Raw genomic sequence first — 21,657 nt, 5'->3', positions numbered from 1 at the left:
CCAGCAGAGCGCCTGGCACATGGCAGGCACCCGGTAAATACTAGCCATTCTGATTTTCTGAGAAAGCAGCCTGTTATATTGGAAAAGGTATGGAGTTCAGAATAAGATTGTTCCAAGAGACCTTGGGCAAGTTACTCTCAGAATTTTGGTTTCTTCATCTGTAAAATTTGCTAGCACCTTGCATGGTTGTTGTGATGATTCTGTGCGAGAACGAGCCCTCTCCATACTCTTGGCACTCAGCTAGAGATAACTTCTCAAAGCCTTCCAAGAGTCCGGGACAGGCTTCCATTCAACATTTATTACATATCAGGCACTGGGCTAGATGGAACAATACTGGAGAGACGGGACTTTTACCGAAAGAGAAAAGAGACCTTAATCTTCAGGAAGATCGGATTCATCTTGCAGCAGCTTCTACCACACTCACTAGAGAGACTTTCAAAGTCATGTCAATCTAACCCCAGCCCCAGTCAGGAGTTTCCCTGTGTTCTGACAATACCAACAGTCCCAAGATCCCACAATCTCACTCAGGAAGCATTCTTCAATCCTTTAACTGTCACTTCCACTGGTCTTCACAGTATTATTTCCCTTATTAAAAAATTCATCGGGGGCGCCCGGGTGGTCGGTGGGTTAAGTGTCGGGACTCTTGGTTTCAGCTCAGGTCATGATCTCAAGGTCGTGAGATCACCCCGTGTCCAGCTGGTCTCTCAGTGCAGAGCGTGTTTGAGATTCTGTCTCCCTTTCTGCCACTCCCCCTGCTCGTGCACATGCTCTCTCTCTCTCTCTCTCAAATAAATGAATTGCTTAAAATATGTTAGGGCACCTGGGTGGCTCAGTTGGTTAAACATCTGCCTTCGGCTCAGGTCATGATCCCAAGGTCCCGGGATCAAGTCCCATGTTGGGATCCCTGCTCTGCGGGAGTCTGCTTCTCCCTCTGCCCCTCTTCCCACTCATTCTCTCAATCTTTTTCTCTCTCAAATAAATAAAATCTTTTAAAAAATAAATAAAATCTTTAAAAAATATATCTGGGGCACCTGAGTGGCTCATTTGGTTGGGCATCAGACTCTTGGTTTCAGCTTGGGTCATGATCTCAGGGTGGTAGGATCGAGGCCCTCGTCAGGCTCTGCATTCAGTATGGAGTCTGCTTGTTCCTCTCCTTCTGCACACCCCTCAGATAAATGAATAAATAAAATCTTTAAAAAAAATCATCAGCGACTAACTTCCTATTCCTGACAGGAATCAAATCCAAACTTTTTAACCTGATGTATTGCTTGGGAAAACATAAACTGTAACTACATAGTTAAATATTATTTTAGTTATATATTATTTTATATGGTTTTTAAATTTTATTTATTTACTTGACAGAGAGAGAGAGATCAGAAGTAGGCAGAGAGGCGGGGGGGCGGTGGAAGCAGGCACCCCACTGAGCAGAGAGCCCAATGCAGGGCTCAATCCCAGGACCCTGAGATCATGACCTGAGCAGAAGGCAGAGGCTTAACCCACTGAGCCACCCAGGCGCTCCTATTTCATAGTGTTTTATATAACTGTAAAACATAAAGCCCAAAATTTTAGTGCTGTAATGAATAGAAATTGATTTATTGGTCAAGTGAAGTCCAAAATGCATGCTACTGATTATAGCAGGCAGTTTTCTCCCAAGTGGTGATTCAGGGAACTAGGTTCCTTCCAACCTGTGGCCCTACCATCTTTAACATTTGGCCTTCAAGGTCACTGTGCTTAAGGTCATATTCATTGAACCACAAAGGAAACAAAATGAAGGATCTGCCTTGGGAGGCTTCATACGTCAAGCCTGGAAATGAAACATATTACTTAAAAGGAAACTGAAAAATGTGGTCCAGCTATGTGTCCAAGAAAAAGAAAGAGATTCTGATAAATACATAGCAGTCTCTGCCTCACCTGGCATTCAAGATTCTCCATAGTCTGGCTTCAATTTACCTTTCAAACTTGATCTTTCAAACTTGATACCATTACACAGGTATGACTATGGGTCAGCTTTGCTGCCATAGCAACCAATCCCAAAATCTCCGTGGCTTACAGCACCAAAGATTTATTTCTGACTTATGTATATGCATGCTGTGGGCAGGCTACAGCTCTGCTCCATGGGTCTTCTCATTTCAGGACCTAGGCAGGAACATTTCTCTCGTGGAAGACATCCATTCTAGCGGCAGAGAAGAACAAGAAAGTGGAAATTCACATGTGCAAACATGGCATCTGTTCACATCCCATCAGCCAAAATATGAAACATGATCAAGGTCAAAGTCAACGAAATGAGACATACATACTCCATCTGCAGGAGATACTTCAAGTCACATAGCAATGGGCAGGGAAGGAGAAAGTAAATAATATCAAACAACAAGTTGGTCTATTACAACTGCCATCTTCCTTCTAGGATACATGATATATATTACTAATTAATCCCAGCACTCTTTCCTCAGAATCCTTCTCAACACATTTCAGGCAGTCATTACCAATAATCTGAGTTTTTCTTTTAAAAAAGCTGAACTTTATATGCTGTTCTTATATGATCTCCTAGGCTCCAGTAAATATTATAAATTCCCACTTCTGAATCTTTGCTTCAGGCTAGAATAAGCTTTGCCTTCCTAGACCTTGTCCCGCCAAACTATCCAAATCCAATCCATCCTTCAAATATCTATATGTTATATTCATTCTTTCTTTTAAAAAAATTAAGATTTTATTTATTTATTTGAGAGAGAGAGAGAGAGCACACAGGGAAAGGGACGGAGGGGAAGGAGAAGGAGAAAATCTCAGACAGATTCGGCGCTGAGCGGGGAGTCCAACGTGGGGCTCAATCTTAGGATCCTGAGATCATGACCTGAGCAGAAACCAAGAGTCCCATGCTTAGCCTACTGGACCACCCAGGTGCCCCTTTATATTCATTCTTTCAGCAAAATTTATTGAATACCTAGCATAGTATCTCACACATATATTTGTTGGATGAATCTGTTTCACATCACCTGTGCCTTGTGCATAAAACCCAGTGAACATTTGTACCTTAACTAATTAATAGCACTGTTTCTTAGAACAATGGGAGTTGGTATCATATACCAGCAGTTTCCGTGGTGGAAGCTCGGTATACTGACTGTTTGTACTTGAAACCTGATTCTACCATTTACTAGTTAGATGATGCCAGGTAAGTCACTTTAATTGTGCCTCAATCCTTATCATATGTAAAATGAGGATAATAATAGGACCTACTATATAAACCTGTCATTCCAAATGGAAAAATGCTTAGCATAAACACATTGTAAGCATCAAAAAAATGGAAAATGTTTTTGTGTTTTGTTTTGTTTTTAGCTCCAGCTGAGACTGAATTTTCTTCCAAGCTTTTTTTTCTGGGTGGAAGACGAAAACCAAGAACACACGGGACATGGGTCCCTGAAGGCCCCACTCTTAACCCACCCCAGGACCTTGAGCCAGCTCCTCATCCAACAGCTTATTCCCCAACTCATAAATCCTGACTAATAACACAGACATGTCCCCTTAATGTTTGTGAAGCCCAGTGACTTATATTGTTAAGTGCTTGGAGATCTTCAGATGAAAGGCACCCAAGGACAGGCACCAGACACCCTATCCAGTACTAAAAGCAAAATACTACCAAAAAACTTGGAAAAAGCAGAGGTTCCTTAACTTAGTGAGCAGAGAATTAAAGCAAGCACCCAGGAAGAGCAAATCAATCCTTAGACTGTAATCCCTTAATACAAAGATGGGGAGAGAGATCATTTTGAGTGCCTCGGACTACCTGGAGATTCCTGGAGGGTCCAGGAACGGGTAGACAGGAGGATACCCAAGTCTTTAACTTGACTTAGGTTGTGGGAGGGGTGTGAATCTTTCACCTCTCCTAAATAAAAACAAGAGCAGTAACGTGTATTGTTATCCTAATTCATTTAAGCCAGTTAAAAGGCTTGGGCAAACCAGCCTGTCTAAGTGGCTTGTTTGTGAGTCCTGAATTATGAACTCACATAATTGAATTATGTCAGTCTCCCCTTTCAACCTCGTTCTTTCTTCCCCTATCCATCACCACCACCACCTCAGGCAATGGTCCCCTTCCTAGACCTAGAGGCCATTCTAGGAGAGCCCAGTCCTGGTGTGTATTGGCAGGCCCCTGGCACTGAAACCTTCGAGGGGTGGGGAGAATTTATATATATGCACACACATAGTGGTGCACACCACAGTTTTTACAGGGGTCGTCCCTGAGGTCGAAGCAAAGAAGAAACTGCTACCACAACCAGTAGTTCCCCGTCCCTAAATAGTAGGTAGCTGGGGGGTCGTGCAGCACTGGAGTTCTACCATTGCATAGATTTGATACTTTTAGACCGGTTCCTTAAACACTCTGGGCTTTAATGTCTTCATCTGCAAAGTGCGGATAACAACATTATCTACCCCACAGCTAGTTGTGAAAAGCAAACCGGAGGACGCAACGCAACGCGGTCAGCACCCCCGTGAGGCTTTACGTAGGAGGCGTTAGAGCTCTAACTCCTCCCCACCATCCCACCCACCACGCACGTTACAAACCAACAGTCGCCACTAATACAGCCGGCCCCCTCTTGAGGAATCATGGGCCGTGAAGTCCTTTGGTGGACACACCCTCGTTTACAGTCATGGACGTGAGAACTACGCCTCCCAAGTTGCCGCGGGGAGAGTGTTGCCACGGCCGCCCTCTGCCCCGCCCTCCTCACGCATGGCTTCCTGGGATATGTGGTCCCAGATCCTAGCCAGCTCTCCGACAAAAGAGGGTGGAGAAACCACAAACCCCAGAAGGCCTCGCGTCCCTTCTTCTCCCTCCCCTCCAGGAGTCGGACTGCTGTTTTTGTTGTTGGTGGAAGGTGAGGGAACAGCTGATCCGAGAGTGGGGTAAGAAACTTGGCCTAATTTGGGGACGATCTGATGCGGGGGGGGTCACCCCACTTTCCAGTCTGTGGAAGGATAACCTAAGGGAACTGTGGAAGGGAGATGCTGGAAGGTTTTGGTTTTAATACTTTCCGTACTGGAGAAGCCACCCCTACTGTTTTAAGAGTTCTGGGTCTCAGGGGGGCCCCGATCAGGAGGGTGTCCCCTAACTGTTTTCACCTTCTCCTCAGTCCTTCTCTATAAAGCTTGTTACGCTTCAGGTAGTTGGGAGAAGCTGAAATATTTACTCATTCTCTCCCAGGCAAGACTTGACCCTCGCAAACCTTCCCTTTCTCCTTACCCTCTCGCCCCAATCCAAAGGCCTTTACTACGCTGAATCGCTGGGGGGAAAACCTCCCAAGTGGTAGAATGTTAGGGAACTCTAGAGCCCTACAAAGTTGGGGGGGGGGACTCTCCTCTCCCTCTCGAACACTTCAATCTAGCTACACTCATACACTTTAAGTGCCCAGAGCTTTGTTTCGGGTCTTGAGAATGTTTCCAGCTGTTATGGATTTTCTTTGTGGGGCATATTTGGTGTCCCCCAGGCTTAGATCTTTGCAGACAACTCATCCCTACTTAGAACATCAGAAGAACTGTATTTGGAGAAAACGTAGGCTAATTTTGACTGGGGATTTTTCAGAGATGAAACCCCAAAGATACTTCTTGTCCTGAATCCAGTCCTTATTTTGGAGGGAGAAGTTGCTTGTTTTTGGAAAACTGGCTCACCTTTCCTTCTCTACTGAATTTCTGTTGTTTTTTAAAGTCCTGGGCCCAACTTCAGCCTGACATGGGGTTGTGATGTTTAGGGGTGTGCACATGAGTACCCATGGCTGATTGGATGCCATCTTCTGCAGCTGACATAGGATGAAGATGAGTGGGCTGGAGAGCAGCGATGGCAAGGGCCATCTCAGCCTTAGGCTGAGGAGTTCTGTTGATTATTGTTGTTCCTCACCCCATACCCATCATTCCACCCAACTTGGAACACCTCTTCCTCTCAGTCCCATCTTACAGCATGCCTCCAGTTCCCCATCCAGGCACTTTTAGAATCAGGGCCAAAGGGGGCAGAAAGAAAATAGGAAAATACTGCAGCTGGGTTAACATAGTCAAACCAGTAGGTTTCTCGTTCTGCTCCTGGCAAGAGCTGAAGAAAAGAATGTTAGGTTCTGTTTGAATTATCTCTCCCTTCTCTCAACATCACATATATATTTCCCCTTCTCAGGGCCCCTTACTTCCCACCTTCCAGGCTATCCCCTACCAGGGGTGGGGCTTTTCTGGCTCTAGGCTGCCACATTCCATCTCCCCACACCACCACGTTCCTGCCGAGTGTTTCACTCCACCCTTGAAGCAGCCGCCTCCAGAATTCTTGACTTCCTGGAGTAATGAAGTGGAGAGACAAAACCTGTCTTTCCCTATATCCTCCCTTTCCCTTTGTCTCTTGAATGAGAGCAAAAGCTTTTTTTTTTTTTTTTTTTTCAATTCATGGAAGTGGACAACTCTGGGAGGAGAGAGAACTGGGACCTCAGGGGCCTGAGGATTGGGCTATTGATCCCCCCCAGCCACTTTCCAGCTCTGAAGACTCAATCTTTACTTTCTCAGAGATTAGTTGTTGTTTTCAGATATCATGAGTCGTCCTGGGTAAGCTGGAGTGCGCAAGGAGACCCACTCAGAATGAGGGGCCCCTCATTCCAACACCTCAATCCAACACCTCAGTTGGATTTTGAATCCAAGAGCAGAAAGATATGGGGGATGGGATGGGGAGGCGGAGGTTGAAGGATTTGGAATGCTCAGGATGTTAAGAGGTAGAAAAGGAGGGACTCAGAAGGCAGAGCCCTGGATACTGAGACTTGGTCAATGGGGCTGTGAAAAGGGAACAGAAATGAGAGAGATCTTAACTCTAGGCCTAAAGAATCTATGACTCAGGAAAGGAACAATGTGAGACAGGATGGGGACTGACTCAGAGGGCCAGACCTATGTTCTAGAAACCAAAATGATACCTCCAAAGGGTTGTCTAACCCTCAGGGGCTGGAAACGAGGTATGCCTTCATCTCCAGGTGTAGTGACAGGAGCTGTGAGTGGGTAGGAATGGAGTTGGGGGGAAGAAGAGTTGGATTGGAGAGATTGTAGGATATTAACCCTTTATTTCAGAGGAGGGCAGATATCTTCAGGGCAGGATGGAAGAATCATCACTAAGCCGGGCACCTTCCCGCGGTGGAGTCAACTTTCTGAATGTAGCCCGGACCTACATCCCCAACACCAAGGTGGAATGTCACTATACCCTTCCCCCAGGCACTGTGCCCAGTGCCAGCGACTGGATTGGCATCTTCAAGGTATCTCTGAACCTTCTTTTGGCTCAGATTTATGGGCCATGGGTTGGTTGGAATAAGGGGAATGACTTAATCCTTGGATTCTCAACCTCATATTGGTAGAAAAGAAGGGAAAAGATGTCACAGGTAACTGAGGGCTTCAATGTAAGCAGAGCTCATCTTCTCCCCATCTTACCCCTGCTCTCTTTCTCTTTTTTTAAGATTTTATTTATTTGACAGAGAGAGAGAGAGCAAGAGAGGGAACACAAGCAGAGGGAGTGGGAGAGGGAGAAGCAGGCTTCCTGCAGAACAGGGAACCCAGTGTGGGACTCGATCCCAGGACTCCGGGATCATGACCTGAGCCAAAGGCAGACACTTAATGACTGAACCACCCAGGCGCCCCTTAGCCTTCCTCTCTTCTGCCACAAAATGTCCCTCCACTTTGGCTGTCTCTCATCATCCCTGTCCCTGTAACAGCATCCTGTCCCTGGTCAATCCCTCAGCCCTTTCTGCCATCCATAGCTTATAGTTCCATCACTTTACTCCTCTCCCACCATGGTCCTTCACAGGTGGAGGCTGCCTGTGTTCGGGATTACCACACGTTTGTGTGGTCTTCGGTGCCCGAAAGTGCGGCTGATGGCTCTCCTGTCCACGCCAGTGTCCAGTTCCAAGGTACGAGGGAAGATGGAAGATCCAGGATGGAGGATCCAGGGGGATAGAGTTGTAGAGGACAGTGGGCTCAGAAACAAAAGTTAGGCACAGACAACAAAGAAAAATAAGTGCAAATAAAGAAAGTAAGAACTATATCCAGCAGGGCTTAGCAGACATAGAATTGTGGGATTATTATAGAATCAGGGACTTAGAGATGGAAGAAACTATAGAGGGCCACTAATCCTGCCTCCTATGAAAAAAAAGAGGAAGTCCTCTTAGGGAGCTAGGGGTAGGGAAGAGGGAAGGAAAGGTGGGATCAAAGATTAAGAAGGTGGTGTTAGATTCCGAAAGACCTGGTTTTGTATCTCAACTCTAATACTTACGAGCTGTTTGGCCCTGGACAAATTACTTAATCTCTCTGTCTACTATCTTAACAATAAAAGGGGGTGCCTGGCTTAATAGGTACAATATGAAGGTTTAAAGTGATACAGGTAAAGGGTTAGTATAGTGCCTGGTACAGCGTGGGCACTCAGTAAATGGTAGCTAACATGATGATGATGGTGGTGATGGAAGGTAGGTTTGGGAAAGAGAGGAAGGACAGGACTAGGCAGAAGGGAGGGACAGGAGTATCCCAGGATATGGAAATACCCTGTGGGAGGTGGAGAGAGAACAGTATATGGAAGAGGGAACAAGAGGCTAGAGCCAAGAGCAGTGGGTGATAAGTCACATCAAGGGGAAGGGGGACGTGTCAAACACTTGAGGGCCTGGGATTATATCGGGTCCTGGGTCCATTCCTCTTCCCACAGCCAGCTACCTGCCCAAACCTGGAGCCCAGCTCTACCAGTTCCGATATGTGAACCGCCAGGGCCGGGTGTGTGGGCAGAGCCCCCCTTTCCAGTTCCGAGAGCCAAGGCCCATGGATGAGCTGGTGACCCTGGAGGAGACCGATGGTGGCTCTGACATCCTGCTGGTTGTCCCCAAGGCCACCGTGCTGCAGGTAAGAACAGCATGGTAGAGCTGCTCCTAGGCTGGGGAATGGGTGGGCAGCAGGGCAAGGGACCCCTTCTCGCCTAACCCTCCCCTGGGCTATGGCCTCAACCAAAGACCTTGCTGGGAGTTACACAATCTTGCCGTTAAGAAAGTCTCGGTCTAACATAGACACGAGCATGTAGGGCAGGAAAGCAAGCCGCCCACAGGCCACTGTCACTCAAGATTTCATAAGTACTTTTCAAGCATTCCTCTCAAGTACTACATCCTGTTCTAGGCCCTAGGGGAAGATATAAAGGGTGGAGGGAGGCCACTCCAGAGAAGGAATGTTCGGAGGAAGGGGAGGATGAGACCTATGTCCAGGACAGGTGAGGAATGAGAGCAGATAGTATGGCCCTAGATAATATTGGAGGTTCTCGAGCACTTGAAATGTGACCGGTCCAAATTGAGATGTACTATGTGGGTAAAATACACAAAGGATTCTGGAAACATTGTATTTTAAAAAGTAAAAGATCTCAATAATTTTTTATATTGATTACATGTTGAAATGATATTTTGGGTAGACTAGGTTAGACAAAATATTATTAAAGTGAATTTCACCTGTTTCTTGTTACTTTTTTGAAGTATCTACCAGAAAATTTAAAAACTATTTGTGTGGCTTGTATTCTTTTCCCATTGGACCAAACAGACCAAACAGAGAAGAATTAGAGTGAGGGCAGATGTTGGCAAGGACTTCCTAAAGGCAGAGAAGGGACAGGGACAGGTGGGGAGGAAATACATACACTCCCCAGATAAGAGGACAGATTTGAGAAGACTCAGGAGGTGAGAATGAGTAACTTGTCTGTGATGGAAGTAAATTCTTGCCTACTAGAACCCTCTAAACACACAGAATCAATACAAGAATAGGAAGAAGATGTTTGTATCTTACATAAGTCAGACGTGTGTGCGCTCCTACCCCGTAATCTGTTTTGGTGTTTTTTTTTTATTCTAATTCCAGCGTAGTTATCATACAGTGTTGTGTTAGTTTCAGGTGTACAACACAGTGATTCAGCAGTTCCTTCCATTACTCAGTGCTCATCATGATAATGATGATAGTCCCCATCGCCTGTTTCACCCACCCCCACCCACCTCCCCTCTCATAACCCGCAGTTTGTTCTCTATAGTTAAGAGTCTCTTTCTTGGTTTCTATCTCTCTCTCTCTCTTTTTCCCCATGCTCATTTGTTTTGTTTCATAAATTCCACATATGAGTGAAATCATATGGTATTTGTCTTTCTCTGACTGACTTATTTCTTTTGGCATGATACTCTGTAACTCCATCCATGTCATTGCAAATGGCAAGACCTCAGTCTTTCTTATGGCCAAGTAAAAGTAGTGTGTGTGTGTGTGTGTGTGTGTGTGTGTGTGTGTGTACACCACGTTTTCTTTATCCATTCATTATTCAGTGGACACTTGGGCTGCTTCCATAGTTTGGCTCTTGTAAATAATGCTGCTATAAACTTAGGGGTGCACATTTCCCTTTGAATTAGTGTTTTCATACTTTTTGGGTAAATACTTAGGAGTGCGATTACTACATCATAGAGTAGTTCTATTTTTAACTTCTTGAGGAACCTCCATACCATTTTCCACAGTGGCTGCATCAACCTGCACTCCCACCAACAGTGAAGAGAGTTCCTTTTTGTTCACATCTTCGCCAACACTTGTTGTTTTTTGTGTTTTTGATTTTAGCCATTCTGACAGGTGTGAGGTGCTATCTCATTATGGTTTTGATTTGCATTTCCCTGATGTTGAGTGATGTTGAGCATGTGTCTTTTGGCCATCTGGATGTCTTCCATGTTCTGTTTTTACATTTGTTATTCTCATTACATTTACCTTTCAACAATATATACTAAGAGATCACTTTACAAATGAGGACAAAGACTCAGAGAAGGTAAGTAACCCATTCAAAGTGACATAGCTAGTAGAAATCGTAAACCTATATCTGTTAGGTTCCAGAATAGATAAGGTAAAATTCAGGGAGCCATCCCTTTTTTCTGCATGGATTAAGAGAGACTTCTTCCAAGGGTGTCGGGAGCTTGGTGTGTCTGACTGGTGGTGGGCAGGCTTCAGTAACACGCCAAGGCTCCCCTTACTCACCTCTTTATAGCCATACTGATATAACTTCACAGCCCCGAATGCATCTGCAGAGTGATAGGGACGGGAGCATCACAAGCACAGCCCCCCTCTTCATCCTACCCCCTGTAGAACCAGTTGGACGAGAGCCAGCAAGAGAGGAATGACCTGATGCAGCTGAAGCTGCAGCTGGAGGGACAGGTGACAGAGCTGAGGAATCAAGTCCAGGATCTCGAGACTGCTCTGGCAACCGCCAGGCAGGAGCACGCTGAGCTGATGGAGCAGTACAAGGTGGGAGTTGGGCCAGGTGAGGGCGGGGCCTGGCTGCTCACCCAGGGTCCAAAATCTAACCCAGTGAAAATGGAAAAGGAGAGATACTAGTGGACTTTTAAGATGGTTCTGGCATCAAAAAGTAGCTTTAGGGAATAACAAGTGGGATTAAACTTGAGGTGACAGAAGACACATCGCAAACATAATGTAATAAGATTCTTTGCTCGCGGTAATAGTGAGGGAGGGTGGAGATGGCCATGTTCACCAGCAAGGGAATGTTCCCTTGCAGTTTCTTTCTCAAGGAAGGTGACAGGGTAGAGGGTGAGAACAGTCAAATTCTGGTATGCTCCTCCTAAGGCCTTGTTCTGTTCTTTGAGAGGTGAGTCTCAACTTCATCTTTCTGAGGTAACTTTAATTCCAGGGGCTTTCCCGGTCCCACGGGGGGCTCATAGAAGAGAGGGACATCCTGAGCCGGCAACAGGGAGACCATGTGGCACGCATCCTGGAGCTGGAAGATGACATCCAGGCCATCAGTGAGAAAGTACTGACAAAGGAGGTGGAGCTGGACAGGTGAGAGGACCTCCTCTGCCCCCGTTACTTCCTTTCATTTCCTGTCACCCCCAAACTCCAGCCTCTCGTTTTCAGGCAGCAGGCGAACCTGCTGTGTCATGTGGTTATCCCGCTTACAGGGGAAATCTTTTCCTGCTGAGCTCTCTTCCGTCTTTCCTGATCCTATTCTGTATTCCTCACCTTCAGAAGTCAGCATAGTTACTATTTATGGTACAGCAAAGGCTAAGCAGGAGCCAGGAGTGGAGGATTTGGAAGAAGAGAATGGATAGAACAGTCAACACGAGATAAGAGAGGATGGATGTCCGATTTTACCACAGCAAAGATTAGAGGGGTGCCTGTCTGGCTCAGTCAGTAGAGTGGGGTGACTGTTGATCTCAGGGTTGTGAGTTTGAGCCCCTTGTTGGGCATAGAGATTACTTAAAATTCTTTTTTAAAAAAGAAGAGGGAGCGCCTGGGTGGCTCAGTTGCTTAAGCATCCAACTCTTGGTTTCAGCTCAGGTCATGATCTCAGAGTTGTGAGATCAAAGCCGGTGTCAGCCTCCACACCGAGCCCAGAGTCTACTTGAGATTCTCCCTCTGCACCTCCCCACTACCCCTCTGCTCCTGCTCCAGTGAGCGTGCACACATGAAAGCACTGTTTCTCTCAGTAAATAAATAAATAAATATCTTTTTTTTTTAATAAAGAAAAAAACTATTATTTAAAAAATAATAGAAAATGAAAATAAATTTAAAAAAAGAAAAAGACTAGATTCCGTTCTCACTGTTAGGAAATGTTAGAACTGATGATCCAGGAATGTTTCGGAATCTCCTGAAAACAGGCATGAGTCGTAGAAAGTTAGCACTGGGAGGAATATAGGGTATTTAAGAGGGCGGTTACTTCAAAAGGCAGCCTCTTTCAATATCGGACAACTGTCAGTTTTTTATCTCTTGGATTGAACCAAACTTTCCCTTCTATAACTCCGTCCTCTTACTTTCCTCCCTTGGTCCTGGTTTAGACCTCTGGAGCCGAACAGAATGAATTTCCTTCTTCTACCAGACAGCTATTATTTCCACCGAATAGCACAGATATTGAACACTTGCCATGCCTGTGCTTCAGATTTTCACTAGGAGAAACACCCTAGTTCTTTCTTTCATCAAATCACACAATTAAGGCTCTCATTCAGGACTGGTACATCTTACATCTGTTTTTTAAACTCCTTAAAGGAAAGAAGCACATTATCCAAGGCCTAGAGTAAAACTTGAGTTACTCCCTGAGGCTTCTCCAGTGCAGAATATGTTAGTCTTGCCCTAGGGAGCTACTTAATGTCTAGGTTCTAAATAATGGACTAGAAAAGCAGGGATCAGACTGAGCATCTGGAAGAGATTAGGGACTGTCTAGACCAGGGGTCAGTCACCAATGGCCCATGTGCCAAATGTGGACTTGCCACCTGTTTTTGTACAACCCGTGAGGTAAGAATTGTTTTGACAATTGATTAATGGTTTAAAAAAAAAAAGATATGAAAAGGAAGATAGGAAATTCAGATTTCAGTGTTCATGAATAAAGTTTTATTGGGACAGCCATGCCATTCACGTACATGTAGTCTGGTGCTGCTTTTACACTACAGTGGCACAGTTGAGTAGTTGCCACAGAATCCTCCTGGCCTGCAGAGCCTGAAGTATTTACTGTGAGGCCCTTTACAGAAAAGTCTGCCAACTTCTGGTCTAGGTCCAAAGTTTATAATCAATCACGGCTGTTCCTTGCCTTAAAAAAGACTGGGTTCTGGTCTCTCGATGGAACGAAAACAGCTAGGAAGCCATCCACGGAACATTCCTTAAAGTGATACATAAAGAGAAAAGAAAAACTTTTTTCTAGATTGTGCTCTAGAACCAGGAATCTTGGGTACTCGGGGCTTACAATGTGATCACCTTGGTCTGGGGATTTGAATGTCCTAAAGACAAGTGGAGGTCTGAGCCTAGAGGAGCACCAGTAGAAGAGCTCTGACAGAAGTCTGAGCCCCTCATTGGTTCTCTGGTGACCAGTTGGTCAACTGATGTTCCATCTCCCCACACACACAGGGTGAGGGACACAGTGAAAGCCCTGACTCGGGAACAAGAGAAGCTCCTCAGGCAACTGAAAGAAGCGCAGGCAGACAAGGAGCAAAGCGAGGTAAGGGCCCAGAGTTGGTTCGCCTTCTGAAGTGTTCCTGCAGTGTTTACTAATTAAGTCCTGTCTGAGTGCTAAGCACCAGAGCGGATAAAAACGTTAAGAGAACATTGTATGCACTCTCCTAGGAAGCATAAAATGTACACCCAAATAAGTTTAGTCAAAGTGAGATATGTTAAGCATCACCAGGGAAGAATGATAAAGTGTTGTGGCGGGGTGGCCCTGGGTAGCCCCATGTCAGGCTCCCTGCTGAGCGGGGAGTCTGCCCCTCACTCTGCTGATGTTCTCTCTCCCTCACTCTCTTTCTCTCAAATAAATAAATAAAATCTTTAAAAAATAAAAACTAAAAAGGGGGGCATTGGGGTGCCTGGCTGGCTCAGTCAGCAGAACGTATGACTCTTGATCTCAGGGTCCTGAGTCCAAGCCCCACTCTGAGCATAGAGCTTACTTTAAAAAAAAAAAAAAAAGGCAAAAGCGGGGAATAAACTGGCCTAGTATTTTCCAACTTTTTTGGCTTTCTGCCCTACCTCCCCAGTAAAGTTTTATGTCTTATGTGGAACCTCACTGAATAGATAAAAGCAGTATTTTATTACTATAAATTTATTTTTATAAATTCAAATGTACAATGTTGACTTATAAGGTAACAAAGCAATAAGGTAATTCTGATAGATGCCAGACCTTGAAATCAGAGGTTGTAGGTAACCGCTCTGTCAGCCTCAGCAGCCAGTATATTTCTGTATTGTGTTTGGGTCATGCAGTACCGAGGACACTTTGAGTCTCACACACAAGGAGGTGCCAGGGACAGCCATTGTTTGACTGTCCACCTAGCCATCTCAGTGTGCTTTTCAGTTCAATAGAAACTTCATTCTGAGGTTTGCACAAAAATTAATTAACCTAGAAGCATATGGCAATGGATTGAGACTGTTGTATTAACTTGTGAGTCTGTGTGTTGGGTTTTTTGTTTTTTTTTTTTTAATAATTTAGAAGAAGCTTGGATCACATATTTGCAGAACCTCTAAATGGCTTCCTCCAAGCCCTAGGCTTCTATGGAAGGATATTTGAAAACCATTTGCTCAACAGTGAGGAGTAGGGAGAATTTGAGTAGACAGAGATGAGAGGGAGGCCATTTTGGAAACAGAGAAATATGCGAACAAAGGCTAAGCGCCCAGAACACTCAGGCAATTGAATGTGTGGGTGAAGAGTTTGAGGTAAGGCCTAAGTCAGATTGGAGAGGACTTTGAGTTTAGTCTTTATTCTGTAAGCAGTAAGTGGCATCAGTGATTTTCAGGGGGGTGACACGTACTTAAAAAACGGTACTTTAAAGAAGATTCATGTGATTTCCTTATGGGAGATGAACTACTTACGGGATTATTCAATGATCCAAGTAGGAAATGGCCAGGGCATGAGCTAACATGGTTGCAGCGATAGCAGAAAAGAGAAAATGGCTGTGAACGAGATGGAGGATGGAGACGCCGAAGGCTTTTCTGTGGGTCGCTAAGGAAAGAACAGAGCCAAGCAGGCATAGCACCAACAGATCCAGCCTGAGTGACCTGAGAAATAGTACCATGGATGGAACGAAGAGCAGAAAGGAGTAGAGTGGGAGGTAGAATGTGCTGAGGGCCCTGTGGTACATCCAGACTGAGTTTAATCTAAAAGGAAGAGCAGATGGGCACCCGGGTGGCTCAGTCAGGTGAGAGTCTGCCTTCCGCTCAGGTTGTGGTCCCAGGGTCCTGGGATCGATTCCCACATTGGGCTCCCTGTGCAGTGGGGAGTCTGCTTCTCCCTCTCCCCTGCTTTCTTTCTCTGAAATAAATAAATAAAAATCTTTTAAAAATAAATAACTAAAAGGAAGAGCAGAGAAGCAGAAATGCTGCATGGGATACCTAGATTCATATAAGACCCTGCCCAGGCTGGGATACTGGTACCTCATGTTGGGAGCTGGAGACTGGATGTTCAGGATTGAGTGGCTTTGAGCTGAGATCCCTCAGCTGGCTGAGAAGGGCTGGGAAGGCCTGACAAGAGCTGAATACTTGGGTTTGTGTTAAACCTGGAAAGCAGAACCTTGACCTCTCTCATCACAGTGGTTCACCCCCCAGCCACCCCAAATACATAACACCACTTTCCTTACCTATTCACCACCTCCATCAGGCTGAGCTCCAAATGGCACAAGAAGAAAACCATCGCTTAAATTTGGAGCTACAGGAAGCAAAGGGCCGGCAGGAGGAACAGGGTGCTCAGGCCCAGCGACTGAAGGACAAGGTGTCCCAAATGAAGGATACCCTAGGCCAGGCCCAGCAGCGTGTGGTGAGTGAAGCCCTCAGGCAACAGGAAGTAGAGAAAGTCCCAAGGGCTCACTATAGAAAAGTCCAGGGAAAAGACAAGGCTGGAGATGGAGCAGTGCAAATCTTGAGCCCGGAGGCAGTGGTGGGTAGCAGGGAGCCTGGTTACCTCTGTGGTTCATGAGGGACTCATTGGGAACCCTAACTCCATGTTCTCTTGTCTGCTGAGGCCGAGCTGGAGCCCCTGAGGGAGCAGCTTCGAGGAGCCCAGGAGCTCGCAGCCTCGAGCCAGCAGAAAGCCGCCCTTCTCGGGGAGGAGCTGGCCAGCACAGCGGGAGCCAGGGACCGCACAATGGCCGAACTCCACCGCAGTCGCCTGGAAGTGGCCGGAGTCAACGGCAGGCTGGCTGAGCTCAGCCTGCACCTGAAGGAGGAAAAAAGCCAGTGGAGCAAGGAGCGGGCGGGGCTGCTGCAGAGCGTGGAGGTAGAGGGATGGGGGGACCCGGCAAGCTCACGGCCACTGCCCCCACCTCCATGGGGCCAGAGCCCCTCAGAGGACAGAGAGGGATGAGGACCTTAGAGAACTCAGGGATGGGGAGGGGATCCAAAGGAGGTACAGTTAGTTCACTGTCCAGGGATGACCCGTCCCTAAGCAGGGTGCCCCCCATCCCTTGTAGAACCTTCCTTGGTTACCGTCTTGATTCAGAAACATTTACTGCCCCAGGAACCGGGCCCCCGTCAGTAATGCCCGTTCCTGATCAGGAAGGCACCTTCTGGCATGTCCCTTCCTTCACTGATAAGTATAGGGAATGGGAAAGCCAAGAAGGGGAGAAATTGCTCCCAAAATACTCATTTAAATAAAAGAAGGGACACAGTGAGGGATGGAGCTATTGCCAGTGGTGTCTGTTTTCCTTCACCTTTCCTCTCCCATGTTCCTTTTCGGCCACGTCACAGGCAGAGAAAGACAAGATCCTGAAGCTGAGTGCAGAGATACTGCGACTGGAAAAGGCAGTTCAGGAGGAAAAGACCCAGAACCAAGTGTTCAAGACTGAACTGGCCCGGGAAAAGGATTCTAGCCTGGTGAGGCACGCAGCCACCTATGAGTCCTGTCCTGTGGCCTCCTGAGGCTGCAGTGCCCCTTCTTGCTGTCTTGGGTGTGGGCTCAGAAGTCCTGGCTGCTCACTTCCATGTTGAGTGGCCTCCTCCTTGCACTCGTCCCACGGCTCATTGGTTTGAAAGGTACAGTGTCCCCTTCTGTTCTCAAGACACATATCCTGAGCCTCTCAGGGGTGCCTTAGAAGAATTATAGAGGGCCCTGCCATGATCAGGGCCTCTGCACCCCAGCCCCGAGGCACTCACCCAGGCCCACGCTCCAGAGGCAGAGTCTGGGACTCAGGCGACTGCCTCCTGTGATCAAGACGGGAGTCATGGAAGAAGCGTGTCGGGACTTCCCCTGTGTGAGTTGGGGCAAGAGAAGGACAGAGGCACAGAGAGACATGGTTCTAGGTTGGTGGGCCCAGGTCGTAGAGCCTGGCTTCCTGGAGGCACATTCTAGGCTCCCCACTCCCTCAGGTGCAGCTGTCAGAGAGCAAGCGGGAACTGACAGAGCTGCGGTCAGCCCTGCGTGTGCTCCAGAAGGAAAAGGAACAGTTGCAGGAGGAGAAGCAGGTGCGAACCCATGACTCAGGCTCCCTGGATGCCAGAATTGAGGACTTGAGGGCTGGGAACTTCGTATCTTCCTGCCATCTCTTGGCTTAGAAACTGTTATCTCTGAGAGAGCCCAGAGGCAAAAAATGGGACCATGCCTCCTCTCGTTGGCCGATTTGACAGGAGAGGAGAGGACTGCCAACTGGGAGGGAGAGATGCAGGGGTAAAGAAGGGCTCTTGGTGGGGGGAGTGAGGCTCTACTTTGAGGTGCCCCCCACTGTAGGGAAGGCATCTCATCCTGAGGAGCTCAGAGTTCCTCTTGGGTGCCCAGGGAGGTGGGCTCCGCAGGGCAGCAGGGTGGGCACCCTCCCAGCCTCTCCCACCTCTCCACCCCCAACGCCAGGAGCTCCTGGAGTACATGAGAAAGCTGGAGGCCCGCCTGGAGAAGGTGGCAGACGAGAAGTGGAGTGAGGGCGCTGCCACAGAGGATGAGGAGGCGGCCGCAGGGCTGAGTCTGTACACCCCCAGTCTTGTGACACCACTTCCCCTCACCCCATTTCCCTGCTGGGGAGAGCTGCGTGTGGCCCCTCTGGGAGCTGCCTCCACCTTCTGTGTCTTGCCCTTTTCCTTCCCAGACACTGGCCCCTGTCTAGTTTAACCTTATCCCTCGTCCAGAGGAGACAGCCCAGCCAGCCTCTAACAGCACATCCTTCTGTGCCCTCTCCTCACTGACAGGCTGCCCAGCGGCTCTGACAGACTCAGAGGATGAGTCCCCGGAAGACATGAGGCTCCCTCCCTATGGCCTGTGTGAGCGCGGAGACTCGGGCTCCTCTCCTGCTGGGCCACAGGAGGCTTCTCCCCTGGTTGTCATCAGCCAGCCGGCTCCCATTGCCCCCCACCTCTCAGGGCCAGCTGAGGACAGCAGCTCTGACTCAGTGAGCAGTGCGGGGAGACAGAACCAGGGGCACCGGGGAGGGGGAGGGAGGGTCATACCCAAGTGGCCCAGCCTCTGGAGCAGAAGTCTTAGCTTTACAGGGCTCTCTTTTCCTTTGGGGAGAGGAGGCAGGCCCAGCCTCTCTTCAAGGCCATCCAACGAACAACACCCCAAAACCCAATCCAACCCAATAGCCTTGCTGCTGCCAGCCCCTGCTCCCCACTTTGCTTCTTACCCGCCGGCCCCCATCAGAACTCCTGTCCTGCCTCACTCCTGCAGCCCACTGTCCACTTCTCTGGGCCTAGACTGCTCTTCTCTCACCTGCTCCAATGGGCTGCTCCCCTGTCTTGGGACCCTCACTACCCCCAAAACCCAGTCCTATCTCTTTGGTGCCCAGGAGGCCGAAGATGAGAAGTCAGTCCTCATGGCAGCTGTTCAGAGTGGGGGTGAGGAGGCCAATCTGCTGCTTCCTGAGCTGGGCAGTGCCTTCTATGACATGGCCAGGTGAGTGCAAGGTGGGGAGACCAGGAGGGAGGTGGGAGGATGCCAGTGGAAAGGGCATCCGGGTGAATAGTCCCCATGCCCTTCACCCACGTTCCTTCTTCTTGGCCCCAGCCAGGAAAAGGAGACATAGGTATGGTTAACACAAAGTCACCCGCAACTCCAAATCCCAGGTGCCTTCAGGTCATTCCTGCCCCCATCTTACCAATGCACGTGTGCACTCGGGCCCTGCCTTTAACTGGCTTCTGTGTTGTTCTAGCACCATCTTCCGTGGAGCCCAAATTGCCCTGCATCCCCTCTCTCCTGCCCCTTCCCCCTCCCCAACCACCAGGTAGGTACCTAGGCTTTGTCTGGGGAGGAAGGGAGGTGGCCGATGCCCCCAGGGATGGGGTGAGAGAGAAGACTGGAATCCATCTGGCCAGCTCTGAGATGTCCCTCTTCCCTGACTCCCCCCAGGAAGCCCTCTGGGTGATGCAGCTGCTGGGGTGGGGGTTCAGGTATCAGATTGCCCCATGGGCCTTCCCTTTCCTTTCCCAGGTCAAGAGGGGAAGGCAGGGTGAAAGAGATTTTATCATCTAGCCCCCAGCTTTGCCTTGAGGCGAGATGGGCTCAGGGCAGGGAGGGGGTGATGCTGTCATCCTTCTCAGCTGGAGCAGGAAGATGAAGGACGATGTCAGACTCATTTTCAGCCTCATTAGGCAGCAGACGGAGATGGAGGGAAGAGAGCAGAAGGTTGGGGGATGGGCTGCACACTACACAGCGACTGGCAGGGTCTAAAGAAGAGAGGACATGGAGAGCCAGGAAACCAAGCTCCAGGAGTGTGTAGAGAAAGATGCTGTGGGTGAGGTGGGGAGAGCGAGCCCCCGGGGAGCTGCCTGAGGAACCAGGGGACCTGGGAGCCTAGGGGCATGGGTCCCTCTCCCTGAGGTCCACAAGACAGGAGGACATTGGAGCACACTGACCCTCTCCTTTCTCTCTGTCTCCTGCAGTGGCTTTGCAGTGGGTCCCTTGTCAGAGGCCAGCACTGGGGGCCCTGCCACCCCACCGCCGTGGAAGGAGTGCCCCATTTGTAAGGAGCGGTTCCCGGCTGAGAACGATAAGGATGCGCTGGAGGACCACATGGATGGACACTTCTTTTTTAGCACCCAGGACCCCTTTACCTTTGAGTGAGCTCACCCCCCGCCCCGGGACATGCCCAGATACACTTACACACAGACACACACTCACGTACAGACATACACTTAGGTCTCATATCTTTCCTGACATGCGGGGCTCCATGATACTCTGTTCCCCAAGAACCGCTCTCTGAACCATGTTCATCCTAAGCTCTTGCCTTCATCCTGTCCTGCCTGGGGCTCTTCTGTCCAGGCAGGGGCCCTCCTTGGAAGCAGTGGCTGACTTCATCCCCTGAAAGCGGTTTGGGAGGAACCAGGATGGAGGAGAGCATCCCCAGGGGGACTAGAATCACCCCCTCCTAGCCCTGGTTGCTCTGTCACTGACATGAGCCATCACCCCACTGCCACCACACCACCACCACACACACACAAGCACTCACACTCACACACACACACACACACACACACTCTGCTGCCCCGAAGCCAATTCCTGGGGCACCCCACCCACTCTTAGTCGGGGTCTGTGCCGGTTTACCTGAGTTTTCTCAGGGTCCTGCATGGAGGCGGTGGCGGCATGGGCATCATGGCCTCTTCGGGTCTCTCTCAGTTCTGAGTTTCAGTGGTTCTTTCTGTTCCCCCCATCCCAGCCCATGGCCTGCACCCCGCCCCAGCCTTTCCCACACCATTAGGTATGAAGTTTGGAGGTTTCTTTTGTATTTTTGAGGTTTTCTGTACTCTAGCTCCTGCCCCTCTCTGCCATCCCTCCCCCCAGTGTCCTCACATGGAAAGAAATAATGCATTTGTGCCTTCTGTGAGGGATGGGGGGAACAAAGGGTCCCAGGTGTCCCCATTTCTCACCCCTTCCTCCCTCTCCAGGTTCCCCCACAGCAATAAGAGCTTTCCCTCATTATCCCTTCCTCGATCTGTAGTTTGGACAAATATATTTATATGATATGTATAACGATTCTAATAAAATGTGTTCTTATCATGAGGTGTGACTAGAGCAATGAAGGCCCAGATACCTGGCTCCGGGACCATACTGGGGGAGAAGGGGAAGGGAGGGAGGGGACTCCCTGCTGCCTTATGGGAGACAGTGCCTGGAAGCATTTCCACATTGTGCCTCCTGATAGGCCGAGGAGGAGGGGGGTTTTTGTCTCAGGTTGGGGGGCTGGGGTCTGGCTTGGAGAAGACTGCAGTGGCCAGGGGGCGGCGGGAGCAGACTGA

At 48.6% G+C, this 21,657-nt stretch overlaps 1 protein-coding gene across 2 annotated transcripts; it reads left to right on the top strand.

Annotated features, from left to right (window-relative positions):
* Positions 1 to 4,832: 4,832 nt before the first annotated feature.
* CALCOCO1 (calcium binding and coiled-coil domain 1) lies at positions 4,833 to 21,421 on the top strand. 2 transcript variants are annotated; one of them, XM_080810918.1, is made up of 15 exons: positions 4,833 to 4,887; positions 7,069 to 7,250; positions 7,796 to 7,898; positions 8,684 to 8,874; positions 11,107 to 11,265; positions 11,666 to 11,814; positions 13,870 to 13,960; positions 16,106 to 16,261; positions 16,466 to 16,720; positions 17,191 to 17,316; positions 17,809 to 17,904; positions 18,287 to 18,395; positions 18,619 to 18,818; positions 19,218 to 19,321; positions 20,308 to 21,421. In XM_080810918.1, the coding sequence occupies exons 2-15, from the start codon at positions 7,095 to 7,097 to the stop codon at positions 20,486 to 20,488; spliced, it is 2,076 nt and encodes a 691-aa protein (XP_080667044.1). In that variant the 5' UTR covers positions 4,833 to 4,887; positions 7,069 to 7,094; the 3' UTR covers positions 20,489 to 21,421. The 2 variants fall into 2 exon arrangements, with proteins under 2 accessions (XP_080667044.1, XP_080667043.1); XM_080810917.1 differs by having other exon boundaries at positions 19,215 to 19,321.
* Positions 21,422 to 21,657: the final 236 nt, after the last annotated feature.

Source organism: Martes martes (genome assembly GCF_963455335.1).
Source record: "Martes martes genome assembly, chromosome: 8".
NCBI lineage: Eukaryota > Metazoa > Chordata > Mammalia > Carnivora > Mustelidae > Martes > Martes martes.
This window is presented reverse-complemented; position numbering and strand designations above follow the sequence as displayed.